Source organism: Rhinoderma darwinii, chromosome 8, assembly GCF_050947455.1.
Source record: "Rhinoderma darwinii isolate aRhiDar2 chromosome 8, aRhiDar2.hap1, whole genome shotgun sequence".
Taxonomy (NCBI): domain Eukaryota; kingdom Metazoa; phylum Chordata; class Amphibia; order Anura; family Rhinodermatidae; genus Rhinoderma; species Rhinoderma darwinii.
In genome coordinates, this window is record NC_134694.1 from 105,983,521 (window position 1) to 106,007,339 (window position 23,819).

Consider the following 23,819-nt stretch of genomic DNA (forward strand, 5'->3'; position numbering starts at 1 on the left):
TATTCTCTGGTGCTTGATTCCAATTCAGAAATGCAATCAAATGTGAATTTTTAAAAGATCAGGTGCAGAAGACTGAGCAGCACAAGCCTATGAGGAAATTCCTTTGATTAAAAGTCATAGTTGTAGTATCCACCACTAGGGGGAGCTCACTACATACAGATTCCAACAGTTCCCATTGAGTTTATTATAGCTCTATAAATCCATGTGAATTTAGCTCCCCTAGTGGTGGCTGCATACAGCCAAAATTATATAATTTATCAGGCCCGAAAAATACATATATATTATTACGTTATTCAGCATAGAATTTTAGACCTAAAAACAGAATGATTGACAATGATTTTAATAACGGCATAGCTCATTTGGTAGAGCTCTCAGTGGGGAGCATTTTCTCTTCAGATAGTTGAACTTTGGAGACACTTTTGGAAAAATATTGTTCTTCCTTTTATCAACAGACTAAGGGCCTGTTCACATCAGCATCACCTTTCCATTCATGGATTCCGTTAGACCTTTACATCAGAGAAACCCATGAACGGAAGGCCAAACGGAAACCATAGCCTCCATTTGCATTACCATTGGTTTCAATGGTAATGCTTCAATTGCAAATGATTTCCGTTTGTTTCCCTTCCTTAAAGTTTCATTTTGTTTTCACCGAAACAATAGCACAGTCAACTGCGCTACTGTTTCTGAAAAAACAAACAAACAACGGAATGGTTTAATGGAACACATGAACGGAAGGGTGACGCTGATGTGAACACACACTAAGGCCTCATGCACACGGCCATGCAAGTAATCACGGGCCGCAATTGCGGACACAACCAGCCACGGACAGCCACCCTGATTTTCGGGCCGTGCTCCTATACAAAGTATGGGAGCACAGCCCGTAAAAACCAAAAGATAGGACATGTTCTATCTTTTGCGGTACACTTCTACGGCATGGACACTTATCCGTAGCGATACGGAAAGGTGTCCGCGGCCAATAGAACTGAATGACCGTATTACAATCCACAATTACAGAGATTTTTTACAGTCGTGTGCAGGGAGCCTAAGTCCTTGCTTGCAATTTATGCTCTTTTCACATCTCGTAATGCGAAAACGGAGAGCTCCCAGCGCATAAGCCAAACATAGCCATAGGCCCTCATTCACCTGTCAGAGGTTAAAACATTTTAATTTTGGCCTGTGTCGGAGTGGTATACAGGGCTGAGGTCAGCACCCCAGCGAACTCGGGCAAGTGCCGGGGCTAACTACACTTTGGGGGGCCCACTCAGACGCCGGGTGCTGACACTGCTATCATGGCTCTTCCAAGAGTGGAATCCCCAGCCAGAGTCTAGCCGGGGATTTTGCTTCTAGAGGGAGCCCCTGCTATGGCAGAGCAGGGAGGTATCATTTACTACGCTACAGATTCCCAGGCAGAATGCTAGTAGCTAATAGCGCTCTGCCCGGGACTCCGTCTCTGGGGAAGCCCCTAACATCACTGTCCATATATGGACAGTGATGTCAGGAGGAGAAAAGGTTTCCCAGACAAACCGCTAGAAGCGATTCTGCTCCAGGATTCCGTCTCTAGGGAAGCCCCTGACTTCACTGTCCATATATGGACAGTGATGTAAGGAGGAGAGAAGGAGTCCCAGGCAGAGCGCTAGCAACGGCTCTCCTCCGGGACTCAGTTTCTGGGGAAGCCCCTGACATCAATGTCCATATTTGGACAGTGATGTCAGGGGCTTCCCCAGAGCCGGAGTACCGGAGCAGAACTTTTACTAGCGCTCTGTCTGGGACTTCAGCTCTGCTCCGGACTTCACTATTCATATATCTTCAGTGATGTCAGAAGCAGAGCAGGAGTCCCAGTCAGAGTGCTAGTAGTGCTCTGCCTGGGACTGTGGCTCTGGGTTTGCGCCTGACAACAGTGTCCATATATGGAGAGTGACGTGAAGGGCTTCTACTGAAGTGGAATCCCACTCCACTGCTAGAGAGAGCTCCAAAGGTGCTACCTACAGGGAAGGTGGCAGTGTGGCACTACCAGGAAGGGAGGGCTGTGTGGCACTACCAAGAAGGGGGGCTATGTGGCACTACCTGGGAGGGGGGCTGTGTGGAACTACCTGGGAGGGGGGCTGTGTGGCACTACCTGGGAGGGGATGGCTGTGTGGCACTCTCTAAAGAGGGCACTAAATTTAATGGGGTACAAAATGCGGGCCTAATTTCTATATGGGGCCATAAACATGGCCTAACGTCTATATGGGGGCACAAAGTGACCTTTTCTGCCATTTTACTGCCGCCGTGAGTTCCGCCGCAAAGGGCCTACCAAGTCTGTGTCGCCCAAGGGCCCACATAAACCTTGCGCCGGCCCTGGTGGTATATGTCGGCATATATTTTTTTTACTGCATAGGAACGCACAGCAGATTACTGTAGATGTATACCTCTGACATATATGAAAAGAGAATGTGAACAGAGCCTTATATAATAAGTGCAGATTTATTACATATTAAGCCTTTGCAGATATTCTTCTGGCTGCCAAAACCAACTTTAATTGAAGATATTCAGTTAACGGGGAATAAAAGCCATTTTATAGGGTTTAGGAAAGTTCCCCAGTCCAGATACAATTGGAGCAATGTCAAGTTCTTTTAGAGGTACAGAGGATTTCAAGTCAAAGTTTTGCAGGATGGAGACAAGGAATAGGAATAGCTCCATTCGTACCAAGGATTCCCCAAGGCAAATCCTCTTTCCTAAAAAAGCAAAAAATAGAAGACATTTGGTAACTGACTTGACTTATCACTAATAAAACAGTTTGGTGTAGATAGCAGAGTTGGGATTTAAATGGCATGAATGCTGTTAGGGGTGTATCTACCATAAAAGAAGACCACATGACTTCTATGGGACCCGTGTTAGAGAGGACCTGACACTGACCCACAGATGTGTCCACACTTTGCTTGAATTTGGTTAAGGACTCCAATTTCTCATGAAGCCAATTCAATACAATATCGCGACGTGATAGTAAAACCCTTGAAATGCAGCAATCCACATAACAACCACTGGGTGGCCACACATAGACACATATAGCATAGACATCTTGTGACAGAATATTGCAAAATCATGTTTATTTTCAAGGTTGATCATCTCGCGTCATACACCTCAGGATATGTTGAGATATGAGGCAAGGTAAGGAAGGACAAATCTGTACTTCCCCTGACCCTGTCATAGCGGCTACCTACAGCCACGACTGGGGAGCTCACTGCAAAAATAAGTTAGTTTTACAGCTTCCATTGAGTTCAATAGTAGCTGAATAAATTCATATGCAGACAGGTTCATCATATAAAGGAACACTCCAGGCAAAACGGATAAACTGCACTACACTCTTTAAATCTCTGAGACATGCGCCACCCTCTCAGTCCCTGCACTAGGTAGAATAGTGTATCAGGTTTTTCTAGAGTTGCCCTTGAACTCTATGACTGTGGGAAGGGAAGCAGCTGTATGTGTGAAAAATACAAGTCTGAACCCCGATAAAATTATATATTATAAAATCATAGTGATCATTTACTTTAAAGCGGTCCTGGCACCTCTCCTGACATGTACTGTATGTTTCAGTAAATACTTGTATGAGATAACAATTCTGGAATATATTTTCTCAGAACTCTTTGATGTGCCGTTCCTCTGTTATTCTTCCAAGAAATTTATGAATAAATTCCTAACTGTTCATTACCATTTCCCTTATTAATGGGGCGTGTCCTCACACAGTCTCACTAGTGTATGACAGTCATCACTGATTGGACATTGTCAGCCTGTGTAGGGACACACCCCCAACTAATAAGACCCAGTTGTCAATTTATTCATAATTTCTAGGAGGAATAACAGAAGAATGGCACATTTCTATAAGGTATATCTAAGGTTAAATATGTGTTTACCTGCAGCTAGAGGCATGAATGCATCATTTTTCTTAAATTCTCCTTTCTCATTGAGGAAATTCTCTGGATTAAATTCTGTCGGGTACTTGAAACAGGTGGGATCTTTTAGCACAGACGTCAGCATTGGGTAAATATTGATATCCTGAAATTTCAAATAAATTCCATAAAGAGAATACTTGAAGCAAATGAACACCATGGTACATTTTATACATAATGTATCCTAGAGTATATAGGAGCATAGGTATCAAAGTTTGAGGTGAGAGTCTTCTGGGCCCACCTCACATGTAGAGTATCCAGAGCTGCATTCACAATTCTGTTGTTTTGTTTTGGTTGTTATTGGAAACAGTCAACAAATTTTTGACAGACACACCCCTGAGCTACTTTTCTGCAGTGGATTAGTTACTGTTTCCTACATCAAAATACTGTACAGTGCCTGGTGTGAAGATAACATTTCCCAGAAAACAAATAAGCAAAGTAAACTCTATGCAGCTAATTAACCAGCTAGGAATAATCAGAGATTTTGGAATTAATGCAATATAAATAATTTAATGTATTTACAAAGTAACTAGATTTTTATATTAATTTATTATATTTATGTAACGTGGTGGCCCCCGAGGTGGTGTAAGGGTCAATCCAGGTGTGTGGCAGAAAAGATGGTACAGATACCAGAAAATATTATGGCAACTGACATGTTCATGGCACAACCAGCCACAGCAGCAAAAACATCAACTCTTCTCAATATGAGAAGCACAGTTCTTAGACATGGCTCAGGCAGGCGGATAATGGCCGGCTCACACTTTGTCGCAGACAGAGCCAAGAGTGCTCCTCTCTAATACCCTCCACTGATTAAATGACCTCTGCAGACACGGGGAGGCTCCTCTTCTCCCTTTTCACCCGCAATACACTCCAAGACCCACAGACTCAGTGCCATCGCTTCCACAGCTCACTCTCCGCGGCTTCCTTTCAGCCAGGTTCTTTCTCTTCCACCCAAACACTGAACACTCACTGGCAGGAGCAGCGTTTTATGTAATTATCACCACCCCAAAGTTAGGACACGTCGTAGCCATGCTGTGTTGTCCTAACGCTATTATGGCACAGCATAAATTTAGGCAAAGTTGGCGGCAGGGCCATATAGACTGGCGCCAAGCAAGCCAGCCATCAGCGAGCCAGCCATCAATCGCCTTTACAACTCAAAATCAATTCTACAGTGAAATAAACATCAGTAGCACAGCCCAAACAAACACAACAGGCTGGAGCGGCCACTCCTCCACAGGAACGCCACCTAGGGGAATAAAACGGCAACAAAAGCACACCGTATTCACTGCACTTAAAGGCACAGTGCAAAAATGTAACAAATGAATGCATATGTACAACGCAAAATCCCCTTTAAGAGTTGAACATTCTCCCCCACCCTCCTACACACACATCTATATATATATATATATATATATATATATATAGACACAAGAATTTTGCAGCATTTCCAAAGATAGGCATTTTTCAAGTGATTTATTCACCCATGTTAAAGTGTAGCTAAACGTTCAACAAACTTCTGACATGTCATAGTGACATGTCAGAAGTTTGGATTGGTGGGGGTCCGAGCACTGGGACCCCCACCAATCGCTAGAACGAAGTATCTGAAGTGCTCATGTGAGTGGGATCTGCTTCGTGTCTGTTCGGCTTTTTCCGAAATAAATGTATCGGTGTACGGACTCAATACAAAGTCTATGAGCCCGTACACCGATACATCGGCTTTCCGTAAAAATCCAAACAGAAATGAAACATCTCCCACTCACATGAGCGCTACAGCTGCTTCGTTCTAGCGATTGGTGGGGGTCCCAGTGCCCGGACCTCCACCAATCCAAACCTCTGACATGTCACAATGACATGTCAGAAGTTTGTCGAGCGTTTAGCTACACTTTACCAAAACAGCAACTTTTCAGTCCCCTTTACTAGAAGAAATGTCGCTGTCTTGTCAACATAGGTGGATGAATATAATATATATACTATACCCTTTACCCTATTTCTGTCTTCTACAACCTTCAACTGTAGGTTTAAAACGTAATTCAAGGGAACATAAAGAGAGTGAACACTTTCAACAACTATTCTTCAAATCCTTTCGACTGTTAGATTGTTTTGGGCTGTCACTGCTATTTCTGTTCTGTTTTGTGTATTTTATTTGTGCACTTATAAATTCACCCTCCTTACACCCTATACACCACTGTCATCCATACATACTTTTTTTTCCCATTTGTGAACTTACAGCATATCAACAGAATATTCCATAAATGCCTGAAAAGTGGGGGTACCACTTCTGGAAACCTCGCCTATTGAAAGAACAGGTGACCCCTGATTCCACGGAGCCATCACCTTTCACTCCTGAAATCAATGTAAAAGTGTCTGGACCTGGCAAAGCCCTCTAGGTTGAAGACTATGGCAGTTGTGGAAGGAGCTGAGCGCTGCTTCCTCTGCTCTTTCCATTTCTTCCATAGACTTCAATGGAGAGAGAACTGCGCATGTGTTGCCACCTCTCCATTCATTTCCAAAGTAAAAGAGTCCGTTGATGGCAGCTTTGAATAGGAAAACAGGGGTCCCAGGTACCCTGTTCTCTGGATAGGTGAGGGTCCCAGAGTGGACCCCCACCTTTCCCCCATTTATGACATATTTGGTGTACCCCTTTAAATAATAAAATACATTATTAACATGCTCTGTGGCACATTCTGTATACATATGAGAGACATAGACTGGCCGAGGTCTAGTTACCATGACATGGGATATGTCTATGTATAAATCTACATGCAGGAAGATACAGTATATCCGGTACCTTTGGTAAAGTGTAACCTTTCAGTGTGACCTCTTTTGTTGTCCTCCGTGGCGCTCCCATTGGGATTAGGTCTGTAAATCTTTGCATTTCATGAACCATTGCTTCTGTGTACGGCATGTGGTTCCTGTCTTGTAATGTTGGGCCACGATTTTGGCCTATGACTTGGTCGATCTCTTTGTGCACTTTAGCTGGGGTACAGGAAAACACAATTATAATTTAAAATTAGCAAATCGATCCATGTTGCAGGCCTGTTAATAAGGGTAAGGCTTCATTTACATCGCATTGGGGGCTTTGTTAGAGATCCAAACCGAAATTACTGAAAACATTGTGCAGCAAGCTGCTCTATGTTTTCCGATAAAATGACGGCCAACATGATGAGAACCTGACAAAACACATTTAAAGGGGTTGTCCAGTCAAAAGAAATTCATGGCCTATCCGTACTGTCAATGGGGCGTTTCTTTTCTTGGAAATGGCATGGGGGACATCACACAGTCTTGTCGTCATTGTCCGACAAGAGCTGGAGAGAGAAAGAGACCAACGCGCGCACAGCTCCGACGCCACCGCTACGGAACACAAGAGGAGAAGAATTCCCATTCTTCTTCTTCTCTTCTGTTCCTTGGCAGCGGCGGAGCTGTGTGTACACGTGCATGCTCTCCTCTCTCCAGCTCCTGTCAGGCAGTGAAGGAAAGACTTTGATCTTGCGAGAGAGATCACACAGCACAAGCCGCTCTGACACTATGTGAAGCTGATTAGACAGTTTCAGAGCAATAAGTATCACGCCCCTTGCCCTTTTCAAGAAAAGAAACGCCCCATTGGCAGTACAGGGGTAATTAACATATCGGGCGCGGAGAAGGCTAAAAACATAGTTTAAAGCAGGGGTCTCAAACTCGGCCGGGTAAATGTAGCACATAGGGTAGCAGTGTAAAGTATGGGGGATGGAAAGAACCGTAGCCTAGCCATTGCATCTACAACCACTGAATAACTAACGAATAACTTAATAACTCTGCGGCCCAGATCACATAGAGTGGAAACTGCGTCGGAATCAGCGCCAAAAAACGTCCAAAACTGCCTCCCATTGTTTTCAATGGGTGGCGGAGGTGTTTTTTTTCCGTGGTGGTTTTGGCCGCTCATGGTAGAAAAAAGCAGCATGCTCTTTCGTGCCGCGGTTCCTCCTCTGACCTTCCATTGAAATCAATGAGAGGCAGAGAAAGCATTTTTTGCTGCGTTTTTTCCCCACGGCGCTCAATGGCTGCGAGTGAAAAATGCAGCGAAAAATGCCGCAAAAAAACGGCAAGAAAGTGCAGGCAATCAAAATTTGCCTCAAAATTATTGAAGGAATTTTGAGGCAGATTTTTTCTGCCTGCGAAAAAACTCTGTGTGAATAGAGGGTGGAAAAATAGCGCAAATGATGAGAAAGCCAACTAGAAATGTTGAAACAGCTCACATGATTACAATAAACTCATTTAAAGAATTTCCTGCCTTAACAAAATATATAACATGGAGAAGCACCTGAGCGTGAGCCATCTTGATTCTTCTAAGAAAGCAGTGAGAGTTTGCACTTACATATGGCTCATCTTCACCTCCTAATGTGCATTTAAGGGTCTCCTGAAGATGTACCTATTAGGTATTTTCTATTAGGGTATGTTATACATGCCATGAGTTAATGGCGGTCTTTCCTGATGAAGCCTTTTAAGAGAATATATTCCCTCACTTACCAAGGACATCCGGGTATTTCATGAGAATTAACAGAGAATAGGTTGTGGTTGTGCTCATGGTCTCCACTCCAGCGAAAAATATCTGGAGAGTGCAAGCCAATAAATTCTTCATGTTAAATTCACTGTTTGGGTTAATTTTCTCCTGGTGAAATAAAAAAGATAATAAAATATCAGTCGTGTCTAATACTGTCGGTATACATTAGAAAGCTGTTGAGCCTATTTTCTTCCAGGGTGATAGCCGAACACAGAGTTGTCTTGACTTTAGCGGTGGACAGGTAAGTTGGAGACTGAGTTGACTATATGCATATATGCAGGACATTCCGTGGAAAGGTTGGAGAGATGGTTTTGAAGCAGGAGAGGAGAAATGCAGCAGACGTGCAGAGAGAAGACACTTTTGGGCACCGTAAAAGCTGTGAACAATGCTGAGGGTTGATTGCATATCAGATGTAGATTCTTGAAAATAGTTTTGCAAGGCCTCCTTCCTCCAGTTGGTTGACTGACTTGACCATGATGTTAAAGGAGTTATCCACCCACGGACAACTGATGACCTATCCACAGGATAGGCCATCAGTATATTATTGGTGGAGGTCCGACACCTAGACCCCGCACCTGTCAGCTGCTTCGGCTGTCCATGCCGGAAGTAGATGGCTTCGGTCACCGAATAGCGGCCGAGCTGTAGTACTGCAGCTCTGCTCCTATTCAATACTGCTTCCGGCTCTAACTACTGCATACTCTTCATAACATCTGGAGGCAGCTGGAAAAGCTGATCGGTGCGGGATCCGGGTGTTGCTCCGATCAGGTCATCAGTTGTCCATGAGTGGAAACTCCTTTAAGGTTGATTGGGACATCCCAGAGTTCCTCCTGTGGACTCCAAAAAAGTTCAGACTGTCTTCAAATCAGACATAAATAAGCTGGCTATCTTGTCTGTCAGAGCTGTTGGTGGTTGGGAATGTTTTTTTTTACTATGGAGATGGTAGAACATTTAGCGGTATAGCTCTGAGTGGCTGCATCCCATTGCCATTGAATTCAGGCACCAAAGGGATAAAGGGGTGTCTAGTTTAAAAAACAAAAACATTTTCATATACCTTCTTAGGGAATTCTGAGTTTGCCAGAGTGGAGAGTGGTCACTCTGGATGACCTGTCCTGTTCTGCATTACATAGACAACCTATTGATTTGAATGGACACTGTGTAATGCTTAATTTTACCTGTGGTGGCGCCTCAGGGAAATTGTACACTTACTGCCAGGTTCCTCCATAGATAACAGTTGATCGCTGGGGGTCTCATTCGGGAGACACTTTGTGATCAGCTTATTGTCATGGGACCCTCCAGGCAAACAAATCCTTGAAGGATGTCTGGGGTCTCCTAATCAAGTGAGGACTGGCAAGAGTCTGGTAATGTACAAGCAAAGGTCTAACCTGCGAGCTGGGCCTGGTGGTTTCAGGGAACCACACTGGGATCAGCTTTTTGTTGAGTGGAAGTGGGCAGGGGATTTTTTTGGGGTATAAGCACGCTTGTTAGAAATGGAAAATAGTTGCTGTCTCAAAGTAGGAAGAGGTGAAGATAATGGCTCTTCCAAGTAGGTCTTTACTGGATCGCTAGCGAGTTGATGGCAAAATTTCTCAAGACTCATAACCAACTTACTTGATGTTAGTTTTAGGCAGCAAGTGGTCTTGAGTTGAATTTCTCTGTCTCCTCCCATGGTGAAAAATGTCATTAAATGTTGAGTAAGAAACCAATATCAAATCATGTAGCCTGGCTCCCAATACCTTTAAGGTCTGTTTAATAGACATACAATCTATAAGCTTCCCAAAATAGAACAACCCAATAGAAATACTGACACATACAAAGTAGCTCCATAAAACATTGTAACTTTTGCCAATTTACCTTTTCCATTTTAATGAGGAAGGCATCAACATAGTCTCTGGGATTATTAGGATCCAAAGTCTCCTGATTGATTTTCACCCTACCGTCGACATACTTGGTGAGATTCTTAAAACATTTATTTATCTTCTGGTGAGGCCCAGGAATAAATCTCATTAGCCATGGAAACATCTCATATATCTGCAACGCAAACAGATGAAAAATATTGTAAGTATATAATGCTACAGCAAGGAAATACTCTGTTGACATCCATTTGTGTAAGGGTATGTTTACACAAGACGAATACGCTGCGTAAAAGCACACAGCGTATCCGACCTGATCGCCACAGGGAATCCCGGAGAAAAACGACAGGTATTATATATTATTTTCCCATTAAAAAATAGTTGGCCAGTCTATCGATCACTACCAATTACCATTAATAAAAAAGTTACTACTATAAATGAGGCCTAACATTGTTCCCCATCCATACTCGCTAAATAATGACCACATGCGAGGAGCGCCACCTGCTGGTCAGATGTACGACAAAAACCCTGATAATAAGTGCTTTCTCCCTGCTACGTATCCGTTTCTTTCTTACCTGTCCCCAGGATGAGCTTATAGTCGTGAACGCTTGATATATATAAGTCAAAATAGTAGTAATCTCTTTGTCCTCGTAGTTATAGCGATTTCCAAACATGATGGAAAAGATAATGTTGTAAAAGGATTTGCTGAGACACTGCCGAGGATCAAAAAATGACTCTAGAAAGGATGGAAAATTACATTTTTTCGAACTTGTTATATATTTGCAGATATTGTTAAATTACAGGCTTTTCTGTCTAACAGGTCCTTTACATGATTTCAATAAGCACATACAAAAATACAGAAGCAAAGTTGAAATCTTAATGTATCTGTAAAGGATCTGCCAGGCACAGCTTCGGGGTTAACTCCCATAGGTAATCAGTCTACACCTGAATCTACGTCTCTGAGACTGACTTCTTCTTCCACCACTCAGGATGGCAGGCTTAGGAGTGGGAGAGCCTATCGCAGCCTGGCCAGACGGAGCTAGCTCCCGCCCTCTGTCTATTTATACTTGCCTTTCCTGTTCCTCCTTGCTTGTGATTCCTCTCGTGTGGTTTCCTGGCCCAGCTACAGCTCCTAACTATTTGATCCTGCTCCATACTGACCCTGGCTTACTGACTACTCTTCTGCTCTGCGTTTGGTACCTCGTGCTCTCCTGGTTTGACTTGGCTCGTTCACCACTCTGTTGCTCACGGTGTTGCCGTGGGCAATTGCCCCTTTCCCTTTGCTTTGTATTCCCTTGTATGTTTGTCTCGTGCACTTACTGAGCGTAGGGACCGCCGCCCAGTTGTACCCCGTTGCCTAGGTCGGGTCGTTGCAAGTAGGCAGGGACAGAGTGGCGGGTAGATTAGGGCTCACTTGTTTGTTTCCCTACCCCCGTCGTTACATAATCACAAGCCCATACCTAGTCTACCCTGGTCCCTGACACCACTATGGACCCCCTTGAATCCCTGGCTCAGCAAATGCAGGGTCTCTCCCTACAGGTCCAGGCCCTGGCTCAGAGGGTCAACCAGCCTGATGCTACCTTGGTAGTTCCCCTCACCTCACCGCCTGAACCCCACCTCAAGTTGCTCGACCGTTTCTCAGGGGACCGGAGGGCTTTTCTCTCCTTTCGGGAGAGTTGTAGGCTTTACTTTCGCTTAAAGCCCCACTCCTCAGGTTCTGAGAGCCAGCGAGTGGGTATAATTATGTCCCGGCTCCAGGACGGGCCCCAAGAATGGGCCTTCTCCTTGGCTCCTGACGCCCCTGAACTTTCCTCCGTTGATCTTTTCTTTTCTGCTCTCGGACTCATTTATGACGAGACTGACAAGACTGCCTTTGCCGAGAGTCAGCTGGTGACCTTACGTCAGGGTAAGAGACCTGTGGAGGAGTATTGTTCTGACTTTAGGAAGTGGTGCGTAGCTTCTCGGTGGAATGACCCTGCCTTAAGGTGCCAGTATAGGTTGGGTCTGTCGATTGCCCTGAAAGACCTGCTAGTTAGCTATCCCTCTTCTGACTCCCTAGACCAGGTTATGGCTTTAGCGGTACGACTTGACCGACGTCTCAGGGAAAGACAACGCAAACGTTTATGTGTTTTCTCCTCCGACTCCCCCATGATGCCTCCCGAGGTTCCGTTGCTTCGTTCTTCCCCGGAAGAATCAGAGGTACCTATGCAACTCGGGGCCTTCGTGTCCCCCCAACAACGTAGAGATTTCCGCAGGAAGAATGGTCTCTGCTTCTACTGTGGGGATGACAAGCATCAAGTGAACAACTGTCCTAAGAGTAAGAATGCAGCCGGAGAACTTCCGCGCCTAAGTGATCATCGGGGAGGTCACTTGGGCGCACAGGTATTTCCCGTAAATATGAAACGTAATAAGATCTTGCTTCCCTTTCAGGTCTCTTTTGGTGGTAGGTCTGCTACCGGCAGTGCCTTCGTGGATTCAGGGTCCTCTGCTAATATCATGTCTGTGGAATTTGCTATGTCTCTTGCTATGGCTTTGATTGATTTGTCTAAACCTGTCCCGGTAGTGGGTATCGACTCCACTCCTCTTGCTAATGGTTATTTTACACAGCATACCCCTGTTTTTGAACTCCTTGTTGGCTCCATGCATTTGGAGTAGTGCTCTGTACTGTTGATGCAGGGATTATCATCCGATTTGGTTTTAGGCCTTCCCTGCTTGCAGTTGCATAATCCCACGTTTGACTGGAATACGGGGGAGCTTACCAAATGGGGTAATGAATGTTTGACGTCATGTTTTTCTGTTAATTCTATTTCTCCCCCTGAGGAGGTGAACACGCTACCTGAGTTTGTTCGGGACTTCGCTGATGTTTTCTCTAAGGAGGCCTCCGAAGTGTTACCTCCTCATAGAGAATACGATTGCGCTATCGAATTGGTACCAGGAGCTAAGCTTCCTAAGGGTAGGATATTTAATCTTTCTTGTCCCGAACGTGAAGCCATGAGAGAGTATATCCAGGAATGCCTGGCCAAGGGTTACATTCGCCCCTCTACTTCTCCGGTAGGTGCTGGCTTCTTCTTCGTAGGGAAGAAGGATGGTGGTCTAAGGCCATGCATTGACTACCGTAACCTGAATAAGGTCACTGTAAGGAACCAGTATCCCCTTCCTCTGATTCCTGATCTCTTTAATCAGGTTCAGGGGGCCCAATGGTTCTCTAAGTTTGATCTACGGGGGGCGTATAACCTTATCCGCATCAAAGAGGGGGATGAGTGGAAGACTGCGTTTAACACGCCCGAAGGTCATTTCGAATACCTCGTCATGCCCTTTGGGTTGTGTAATGCTCCGGCGGTCTTCCAGAATTTCATAAATGAGATTTTGAGAGATTACCTGGGGATAATTCTTGTAGTGTACCTTGATGACATACTGGTGTTTTTCAAGGACTGGCCCTCCCACATTGAGCATGTCAGGAAGGTGCTACAGGTCCTTCAGGAAAACAAACCGAAAAATGTGTGTTTGGGGTACAGGAGATACCATTTTTGGGTCAAATCCTCACTCCTCATGAATTCCGCATGGACCCCGCCAAGGTTCAGGCTGTGGCGGAATGGGTCCAACCTGCCTCCCTGAAGGCGTTACAGTGTTTTTTTGGGTTCGCTAATTATTACAGGAGATCTATTGCTAACTTCTCGGTCATCGCTAAGCCTCTTACGGACCTCACTCGCAAAGGTGCTGATCTACTCCACTGGTCTCCTGAGGCTGTCCAGGCTTTTGAGGTCCTTAAGAAGTGCTTTATCTCGGCCCCGATGCTGGTTCAGCCCAACCAAATGGAGCCCTTTATCGTGGAAGTTGACGCTTCCGAGGTGGGAGTGGGGGCTGTCTTGTCCCAGGGTACCAGGTCCCTCACCCATCTCCGCCCCTGTGCCTACTTCTCCAGGAAGTTTTCGCCCACTGAGAGTAACTATGATATTGGCAACCGCGAACTCTTAGCCATTAAATGGGCATTTGAAGAGTGGCACCACTTCATGGAGGGGGCTAGGCACCAGGTAACGGTCCTTACCGACCACAAGAATCTGGTTTTCCTAGAATCTGCCCGGAGGCTAAACCTGAGACAAGCTCGATGGGCGCTATTTTTTACCAGATTCAACTTTTTGGTTACCTATAGGGCTGGGTCTAAAAATATTAAGGCCGATGTACTGTCGCGTAGCTTCATGGCCAGCCCTCCTTCAGAGGAAGATCCTGCTTGTATTTTGCCTCCCGGTATAATCATTTCTTCTATTGATTCTGATTTAGTCTCTGAAATTGTGGCTGATCAAGGTTCAGCTCCCGGGAACCTTCCTGAGGACAAGCTGTTTGTTCCCCTGCAATACCGGCTAAGGGTACTTAGGGAAAATCATGACTCCGCACTATCTGGTCATCCAGGCATCCTGGGTACCAAACACCTCATTGCCAGAAACTATTGGTGGCCTGGGTTGCCTAAAGACGTTAAGGCCTACGTCGCCGCTTGTGAGGTTTGTGCTAGGTCCAAGACTCCCAGGTCCCGACCAGCGGGCTTACTACGTTCGTTGCCCATTCCCCAGAGACCTTGGACTCATATCTCCATGGATTTTATCACCGATTTGCCTCCATCCCAAGGCAAGTCGGTGGTGTGGGTGGTAGTAGACCGCTTCAGTAAGATGTGCCACTTTGTGCCCCTCAAGAAACTACCCAACGCTAAGACGTTAGCTACCTTGTTTGTCAAACACATCCTGCGTCTCCATGGGGTCCCTGTCAATATTGTTTCGGACAGAGGGGTACAATTTGTTTCATTGTTTTGGAGAGCCTTCTGTAAAAAGTTGGAGATTGATCTGTCCTTCTCCTCTGCCTTCCATCCTGAAACTAATGGCCAAACTGAGAGGACTAATCAGTCTCTAGAACAATATTTAAGGTGTTTTATCTCTGACTGTCAATATGATTGGGTCTCATTCATTCCCCTCGCTGAATTTTCCCTTAATAACCGGGTCAGTAACTCGTCAGGGGTCTCCCCCTTTTTCTGTAATTTTGGGTTTAATCCACGGTTCTCCTCCGTTTCACCTGATAGTTCCAACAATCCCGAGGTAGAGGTCGCTCATCGGGAACTGTGCACAGTCTGGGCCCAGGTTCAGAAGAACCTAGAGGCGTCCCAGAGCGTACAAAAAACTCAGGCTGATAGAAAACTTTCTGCTAACCCCTTGTTTATGGTCGGGGATCTGGTGTGGTTATCGTCTAGGAACTTGCGTCTTAAGGTCCCGTCCAAGAAGTTTGCTCCCCGGTTTATTGGGCCGTATAAGGTCATTGAAGTCCTCAATCCTGTCTCCTTCCGGCTGGAGTTACCCCCATCTTTTCGTATACACGACGTGTTTCATGCCTCCCTCCTTAAATGCTGCTCCCCGTCCTTGGCTCCCTCGAGGAAACCTCCTGTTCCCGTTCTCACCCCTGAGGGGGTGGAATTCGAGGTGGCCAAGATTGTGGACAGCAAGATGGTCCAAGGCTCCCTCCAGTACCTGGTCCATTGGAGAGGATACGGGCCTGAGGAGAGGACTTGGGTACCCGCCCGGGATGTTCACGCTGGGGTATTGGTCAAGAAGTTCCACCTTCATTTCCCCAGTAAACCAGGTCCTCTTAGAAAGGGTCCGGTGGCCCCTCATAAAAGGGGGGTACTGTAAAGGATCTGCCAGGCACAGCTTCGGGGTTAACTCCCATAGGTAATCAGTCTACACCTGAATCTACCTCTCTGAGACTGACTCCTTCTTCCACCACTCAGGATGGCAGGCTTAGGAGTGGGAGAGCCTATCGCAGCCTGGCCAGACCGAGCTAGCTCCCGCCTGCCTTTCCTGTTTCTACCTTGCTTGTGATTCTTTCCGTGTGGTTTCCTGGCCCAGCTACAGCTCCGAACTATTTGATCCTGCTCCATACTGACCCTGGCTTACTGACTACTCTTCTGCTCTGCGTTTGGTACCTCGTGCTCTCCTGGTTTGACTTGGCTCGTTCACCACTCTGTTGCTCACGGTGTTGCCGTGGGCAATTGCCCCTTTCCCTTTGCTTTGTATTCCCTTGTGTGTTTGTCTCGTACACTTAATGAGCGTAGGGACCGCCGCCCAGTTGTACCCCGTCGCCTAGGTCGGGTCATTGCAAGTAGGCAGGGACAGAGTGGCGGGTAGATTAGGGCTCACTTGTTCGTTTCCCTACCCCCGTCATTACAGTATCTGTGTTCCTATGACAACACTGCTGATCCTGTGCCCTGGCAGTTAAGTTTTATCATAGGAACAATGGCTTTCATTAAAATAAATCAATTAGATGTCACCTGGTTGACTGATTGGCCAAGAGGCACACAAGGTTGCGGACAAGACTCCTTTTAGCACTCATGCCATCCACTCAAGCACGTGACCACATGTACTTCTTGGTGCCTTCATTTTAATACAGCATTGAAACTGCACCCCAAACACAGTAACATCCACCAAAGTGTTTAGAAAGAGTATCGAATAGATAGGGCAATGAGAGAAGAAAAATGGTGTATCCAGCACTCTTGTAAAAGAAATAGGTTTTATTTGGCGTAACGTTTGTCGTCGATGACCACAAACTCCTTCCATCCAGTCGACGCCCTTCTCTCCAGAGATGTCTGCACATACGGCCATCCTGTTCCACAGTGACCACCAGGGTGCGCTCACGAGCTCAGTCTAGATTTAAGAAGCCAAAGCGCACGCAGGTGGGAGATTGAGCCGATTGCTCCCAGAGCACCCAGGGCTATAAGAAGGGCCCAGCCCCTTCCTGCCATGCCTGAGCGTTGTTGTCATACCCAAAGTTTGTCTATGCAAATGGTCTCCTAGTGTTTTCCAGTTCCCAGTGTTTCCCATACCTGTATCCTGTATCCCGTGCTATCCTGGTTGAGTACCGTGTTGAGCTGTAGTCGTGCTGTGCTGCATACCACGCCTGTCCTGCTACACCACGCCTGACGTCTGCCTGCTGCCTAGTCCCAGCCGAGCCTGCCTTGCTACTGTGCGAGCTGCCACAGGTACACTATACAAACTATAGACTGTTACCTGCGCCCTGTTGGCCAGCTGCCATTCCATTAAGGCGGTACGGCCCAGTGGGTCCACAAACCCAACGTGACATTTGGTCATTTTAAAAATAAAACAATTAAAATGATAATCCCGGGACCACGTTTACGCGTTTCAAACCTCTAGGGTTTTTAATCATAGCTATTATTAAGAACCCTAGAGGTTTGAAACGCGTAAGCGTGGTCCCATGATTATCATTTTAATTGTTTTGTTTTTAAAATAACCAAATAAAATCTTTTTTACAAGAGTGCTGGATACACCATTTTTCTTCTCTCATTGCCTTGTATACCTGCTGTCGACTCTGGACTTCTCTTGGGATATCTCCGAGCACCTTTATCATTCGCACCGTGGTCTTGACAAAATGCGTGGACTAATGCAGTGGAAACGCGGTGAACGAAACCTTTGTTTATTTTTTCTATTTTTATCTAATAGATAGTTTTTTCTTAAGGGGTAATGCTCACAGCCTTATTTCAGATGACTTGCACATTATGTATTATGAAATCCATGAAAATCTATGGGGCCATACTGTACCTCAATGGCTCTCGGGGAGAATATCTCCATAATACAATGCTGTATGGAGGTACCATATGGCGGTACATGGAGTGTCTATGTCTCCATAGTAGGGAACCATAGGGACTACATTCACACAGCTCTGCCGTACATATGATGCATTATGTTGTATTGATATGTGGTCATGTTCTTCTATAATTATTCTTTGGTCAGAATTTCCTTCTCATTCACCTCTCCTGATTTGGTATTTTCTGTACTAACCTTTGGTGTCCTTCAGGGCTGATATCAAGTGACGGATCTCTTCATGAATTCGATCCTCGGTACTACTTTTACCGAAACCAAAATCTCGCAAGGTCATGAGAGAAAAGCGTCTGAGATCCCTCCACCTCTTCATATTGGCAGTAAAAATGATACCTATGAACAGAAATAAAAAATGAAGGTACATCAGTGAACTCATTATTTAAAGGCTAAAAATGGCTAAAAATGTGTATCAGTGCATTTGGTGCAACTTTCGAATTACTTTTTATACAAAAAATACTTTTACTTTTTGAGATACAGCTGCTTTGTATCCCGTATACAGAGCAGCTGTATCTTGTTCAGTGGCACTGACGGGTTTAGTGTCCAAGTTCTGTGAACTATGAAATAAAACTGTGAAATATGGATGGTTATTACTTACCAGAGTCCTTGTAGAAGGCATCAAAGGCTGGCATATCTCCTCTGTTTAAGTAATCATCACCTTTGTCCAGATATATTTCTTTCACAAGCTTGTACCCAGTGACCACTATGACTGGACGAGTGCCCAGATAGACTGTGAATATATCACCATACTTCTCACTGAGCTAAAAAGAAGAATGAAAACAGCTTCAGCCACTTTATAGAAAAACAAAGATTTACCAAACCATTTGCCTTTAGCTCTATGATTTAATGCACCTGTTTTAAAGAATCGAATCCCTATATTTACTGATATCATTTATTGTCAATAAGGTTCCATGTCCACACTCACTCACCCAAGATGAGAAACAGCGCCACCTGCTGGCCGGATAGATAACCACAAAAAGGTTTTGTGTGGGGCACATTACGTCACATATATATGTTTTATTTTGGTCAGTTCGATGGTTTGGTGAACCTGTCAGCAAAGAAACCCCTAATATTTAAAGTATACCTCCAGTTTTACTGAAGCAGGAGTGATCCAAAGCTAAAAAGGGTAACAAAGGGGATTTCATGTCCCCCTTATTCCATGGAGCCCATTAATGAAAAAACAGACCATTAGTTAAGGGGGGGGGGTAAAGTTTGTCAGTGGTGGGCAGGGTAAAGAGTGAGTATGTTGAAAAAAGAAAAAAATCCTGTCTTCCTACATCGGCCACTAGTGGGAGCTTAAAGGGATCCTGTCATCACCATCTTACCTTATAAAACGTCCTGACCCTGTAGTGGCCGCAGCTGTCCATAGTTGATTGATGTGTTCTTCTCTCCTCACGTCCTCCTCTTGCCCGAAATATTATCCTTTAAAGTTTTACCGCCATTTATGGTAATTAAATTTAGCTTAGTGACGCACGATCTTAACTCCGCCCACGTACGCCGCCCGTACAACACTAAATGCCAAAATCGCATTTCAGATCTTGCGCATGCGTGCCTCACCACCCTTCTCTGCTTCATTCATCCTGAAATTTTTAACTGCGCATGCGCCGCACGTGTACACACCCCCTTTCGTCGTCGTATGTTATACAGCATAACTGTCAATTGTCAATGAGCAAGCGCGGGATTTCATGTGCAGTGCAGTGAGGAGCTGTCAATCAAAAACAAGGAGGCGGAGCCAGCTCTGAAGCGCTGGAGGAATGAAAACCTGACTCTTTTCAAGTGAAGATTTGACTCTTTTGTGCTCATTTGCATACGGCGCGGGACCACTGAAAACCGGAATACTGAAGGTACTGAGCCGACTTTTAACATATTTATAGGTTAGCTAACAATGATTTTTCACCCATTTTCACAAGGTATTGCTGGCTTGATACCGAAAATGCTGGTGACAGGTTCCCTTTAAGCGCTCACGACATATATTTATACATTTTTCATAGAGCTGTTTGGAAGCTGTATAAATCTGTACGCTGTGAACTCACCCTAGTGGTGCCTACAGGTAAACAGAATCTTATCATGAAGGTAAGCAGCAGGAGTTGATTGCTGGGCACTCTCTCACTACAAACTCCATAGCAATGGCATGGCCTGCCTTTATAGTAGGTACATAGATTTTCTTCTATGCAAGTTTTTGTACAAATCACAACAAAATATAAGCCACAAAACCAGTAAATACACCGTAAAGGGATTTGGGGGTTCTAGCCTTCGCAATACGTGTGGTCTGGGAGCCTCAGACAGACAATACCCTCCGCTCTTGACTCTGTGCATGGTTCCTGATTGTGTTGCTGGGATCCTGGAAGGAGAAGTATCAAAATAGGAAGAAATCTGGCATCATGCCACTTCTCTTCATGCCCTACTGTAACGGATGCAGTCGCAGACAGCAGACTCCTATCATCCTGTAGACGTCCACCTCCCCAGAAATGGCAGCACATGCGGCCGTCCTGTCCTGCAGTGACCACTAGGGTGCACGCTCAAGCTCATTACCGGCCTGAGCGTACTGTCACGATCTCTGGGTATGTGGACCCACTGGGCCGTACCGCTGTAGCGGTATAGCAGGTGGCCAATACAGAGTACCAAGTAAAGTCTATAGTTCAAGCAAGGGTACCTGTGGTGGTTCAGACAGTAGCGATGACTAGGCTCAGATGGGACCTTGGCAGCAGACACCAGGCGTGGTGTAACACAGCAGACAGGTAGGTGGTACAACACAACTCCAACTCTTTAAGGCACAGGAACAAGGTAGCACGGGATACAGGATACAGGTAGCAGGTACGGGAACACTGGGAACTGGAAGACACTGAGGGACCATTTGCAAAAACTAACACGGGTAACACAACAACGCTCTGGCAATGAAGTAAGGGGTAGGGCCCTTCTTATAGTCCAGGGTGATCATGGGAGCAATCAGTCAATCTAAAACATTTATGTGCTCTGGCCCATTAAGGCTGGGAATGAGCTAGAGCGCACACCCTAGTGGTCACTGCGACAGGACGGCCGCATGTGCTGGCATCTCTGGGGAGGAAGACGTCTGCAGGATGATAGGAGTCTGCGGTCTGCGACCGCGGACGTTACTCCTGCACTAGGCATAAATCATTGTATTAGCTTTGCCGGGAGTTTCCCTTTAATTCTTAACATTTAAGTACCAGATTGGTCCTCTAGGTGGCACTATAGTATTCTAGAACTATACTGTGTGGTACTTTTTTACTAATTCAGCTTTAGCATTAAATAAATAATAGACAGATAAAATAACAACTATGATGATTCTGAATTACTTTATAAAATATATTACAATATTATATAAATAAAATACTATATATAAAAATACCCCATTATATGCTTGTGAGAAAGTAAATTTTGAAAGGCAAGAAAGCATTATACTGTATAAGCGATCAGCAGATTGCATTGTAAAGTAATATAGGGGGACTAAAAATGTAATCAAAGCTTAATTAGGTATGTAAAAAAATTAAAATGTTCACAGTAAAAAATTATTTTTTTCGATAAAAAGTTCCACAAAGTTGCTAAAAGAATCCATATAATAAAGTTAATACATTATTTAAATAGCTATTTGGTCATGGCAAAGACAGCTTAATACTGAAATGCAATAAAGCATTATAGCAGCGATCAGCAGGCCCCCCAGTGGGCTAAAAAATAATTACAATTTAATAAAGTTTAAGTGTTCACAGTAAAAAAACAAAACCAAAAAAATGTGTTAAAAAAAGCCCAATTATAATAAAGTTAATGTTATTTAAATTACATGTTATTGTCACCCCCCCCCAAAAAAAAACTATCAAATGTTAATCATTAATGTGATCTATATGTACCCTAAATTCATTCTATTTGAAAATATAAAAAAAATAAACCCACATATAGCTGCCAGACAGAAAAAAAAAAGTTATGGTTTTTGAAATGCGGCAACATAAAAAAAATTATTTTTTCTGTGAAATTTGCTATTTTTATGCAGTAAAATTAGTAAAACAAACAAAACGATGTAAATTTGGTATCGCCATAATCGTAATTACCCACAGAACAAAGGTAAAGGTGTTATTTATGCCACGCGGTAAAAGGTTAAAAATTCATAGAATTGCTGTTTTCTTTTTTCTTTCCCCCCAAAAATTAAAGTTAATCAATAAGCTACAGTATATGTACCCCCAAAATGGTGCTATTGGAAAACACAAAAAAAAAAGCCCTGTGGCTACATAGATATACAAATAAAAATGTTACGGCTCTCCAGATTTGGTCATGAAAAACGGAAAACGATTGCTGCATCGTGAAGGCCAAAATAGGCAGGTGCTTTAGAAATAAAGAACTTGAAGGTACTCACTCACCTTCATGAGAAAATGCACTATATCTCCACCTACATCCAGGGCATTGCCCAGCAATGGAAGAGGTGTTGGTCCAGGGGGGAGATCCCCACGTCTCCAAAATAATTTTATACTTGAAAATAAGATGATGCATGAGATCAACAAAGCAAAAAAAAGCATCAGACCTTGTGATAAATCCATTCCGAGATAGTTCAGCGAAACAGAGGAGCTCTCCAAGTATTCTGCACTCTCACTTGTTATCATTTATATATCCAAAGTACAAAAAAAAGTAGGAGGCACCAAACGAATAAACAATCTGTTTTCTTGTATCTAAATATGTTGCAATTGCGCTGGCCAAATTTTTTTTTTTTACTACAGTATTTTCTAGACAGTGATAATAAATGTCAAAGCAGCCACTGTAGAAATGAGTCTCTAAAACTCAACATGATATTGTGATGGCACAACACCCCATGCCCGTGGCAGGGTGGTAAAAAGCAGTTAGGATGTGTTCACATCAGCGTTGGGCTTCCGTTCTTGGGTTCCATAAGACCTTTCCGTCGGAGGAACCAATGAACGGTAAGCCAAATGGAAACCATACCTTCCGTTTACATTACCATTGGTTTCAATGGTAATGCTTCCGTTGCAGTTGGTTTCTGTATGTTTCCATTCCGTAAAGTTTCAGGTTTTTTTGCGGAAACAATAGCGTAGTTGACAGAGGGAAACAAATGTAAACCAACTGCAACGGAAGCATTATGATTGAAGAGAACCGATGAACGGAAGCCTAAAGCTGATTTGAAGAGGCCCTTAGAGGGTGACTGGTTGCTGTACAATAAGTCAATCTGGCACCATATGGCACTATACTGGCATTGTATGAGACTTTTCCTCAGGGTACTGTATGCACTATTTACATGGCCACTTCTGTACTGGCACTATTCTTCTGGGTACTGCATGTGTTACCAGCAAAGAGAGGGTCAAAACAGGCATGACAGGGTTAATAGAGAAGACAGAGGCAAGAAAGTGTTGACAGCAAAACAAGCTGCAGTTAGGGCCTAGTAGGTAGATGGGGTTTGGTGGAGCTAGGATGTAGGGAGGGTGCTGCAGTACTTTTTTTAAGTAGTAGGGTGCTGTGTTGCATCCCCTAAGGCCTGATGGATGCTATTGCCTTACTGTTGTCTTTGAGGGCTGCAGCTATGCAGCATTGGCCCCAAGAGCAGATTAACACTGTTATGGAGGAAGGGAGTGATAGAGGCTCATATCCTGGGTCACTTGTGGCCCACCCAGTTGTCAGCCGCCCAGTTGTCAGGTAACAGGCCCCGGAGGATCCTGGTACACGTTGGGTTCCAGTGTGGGGGCAGAGTATCAGTGGATAGGACTCTGAATGTACTGGTTCTGCATGCCGGGGGCGAAGATTTAGTGATAAAGGTCTCTAGGGACCTCATAAAGTTTGATCTCTGCCTTTGGTCATTATTTCCAGGGTGGTGCTTTTATGGTATAAGATAATCACCCGCTTGAAG

At 44.6% G+C, this 23,819-nt stretch overlaps 1 protein-coding gene across 1 annotated transcript; it reads right to left on the reverse strand.

The window, feature by feature from the left end:
- Positions 1 to 2,444: 2,444 nt before the first annotated feature.
- On the reverse strand, positions 2,445 to 22,559 carry LOC142659732 (cytochrome P450 2A5-like). Its single transcript, XM_075836158.1, has 9 exons — positions 22,330 to 22,559; positions 18,561 to 18,723; positions 18,146 to 18,298; positions 10,889 to 11,049; positions 10,315 to 10,491; positions 8,430 to 8,571; positions 6,715 to 6,902; positions 3,891 to 4,032; positions 2,445 to 2,714 (listed from the first exon to the last, which is right to left on the reverse strand). Exons 1-9 carry the CDS (start codon positions 22,504 to 22,506, stop codon positions 2,533 to 2,535), a joined length of 1,485 nt encoding a protein of 494 aa, XP_075692273.1. The 5' UTR covers positions 22,507 to 22,559; the 3' UTR covers positions 2,445 to 2,532.
- Positions 22,560 to 23,819: the final 1,260 nt, after the last annotated feature.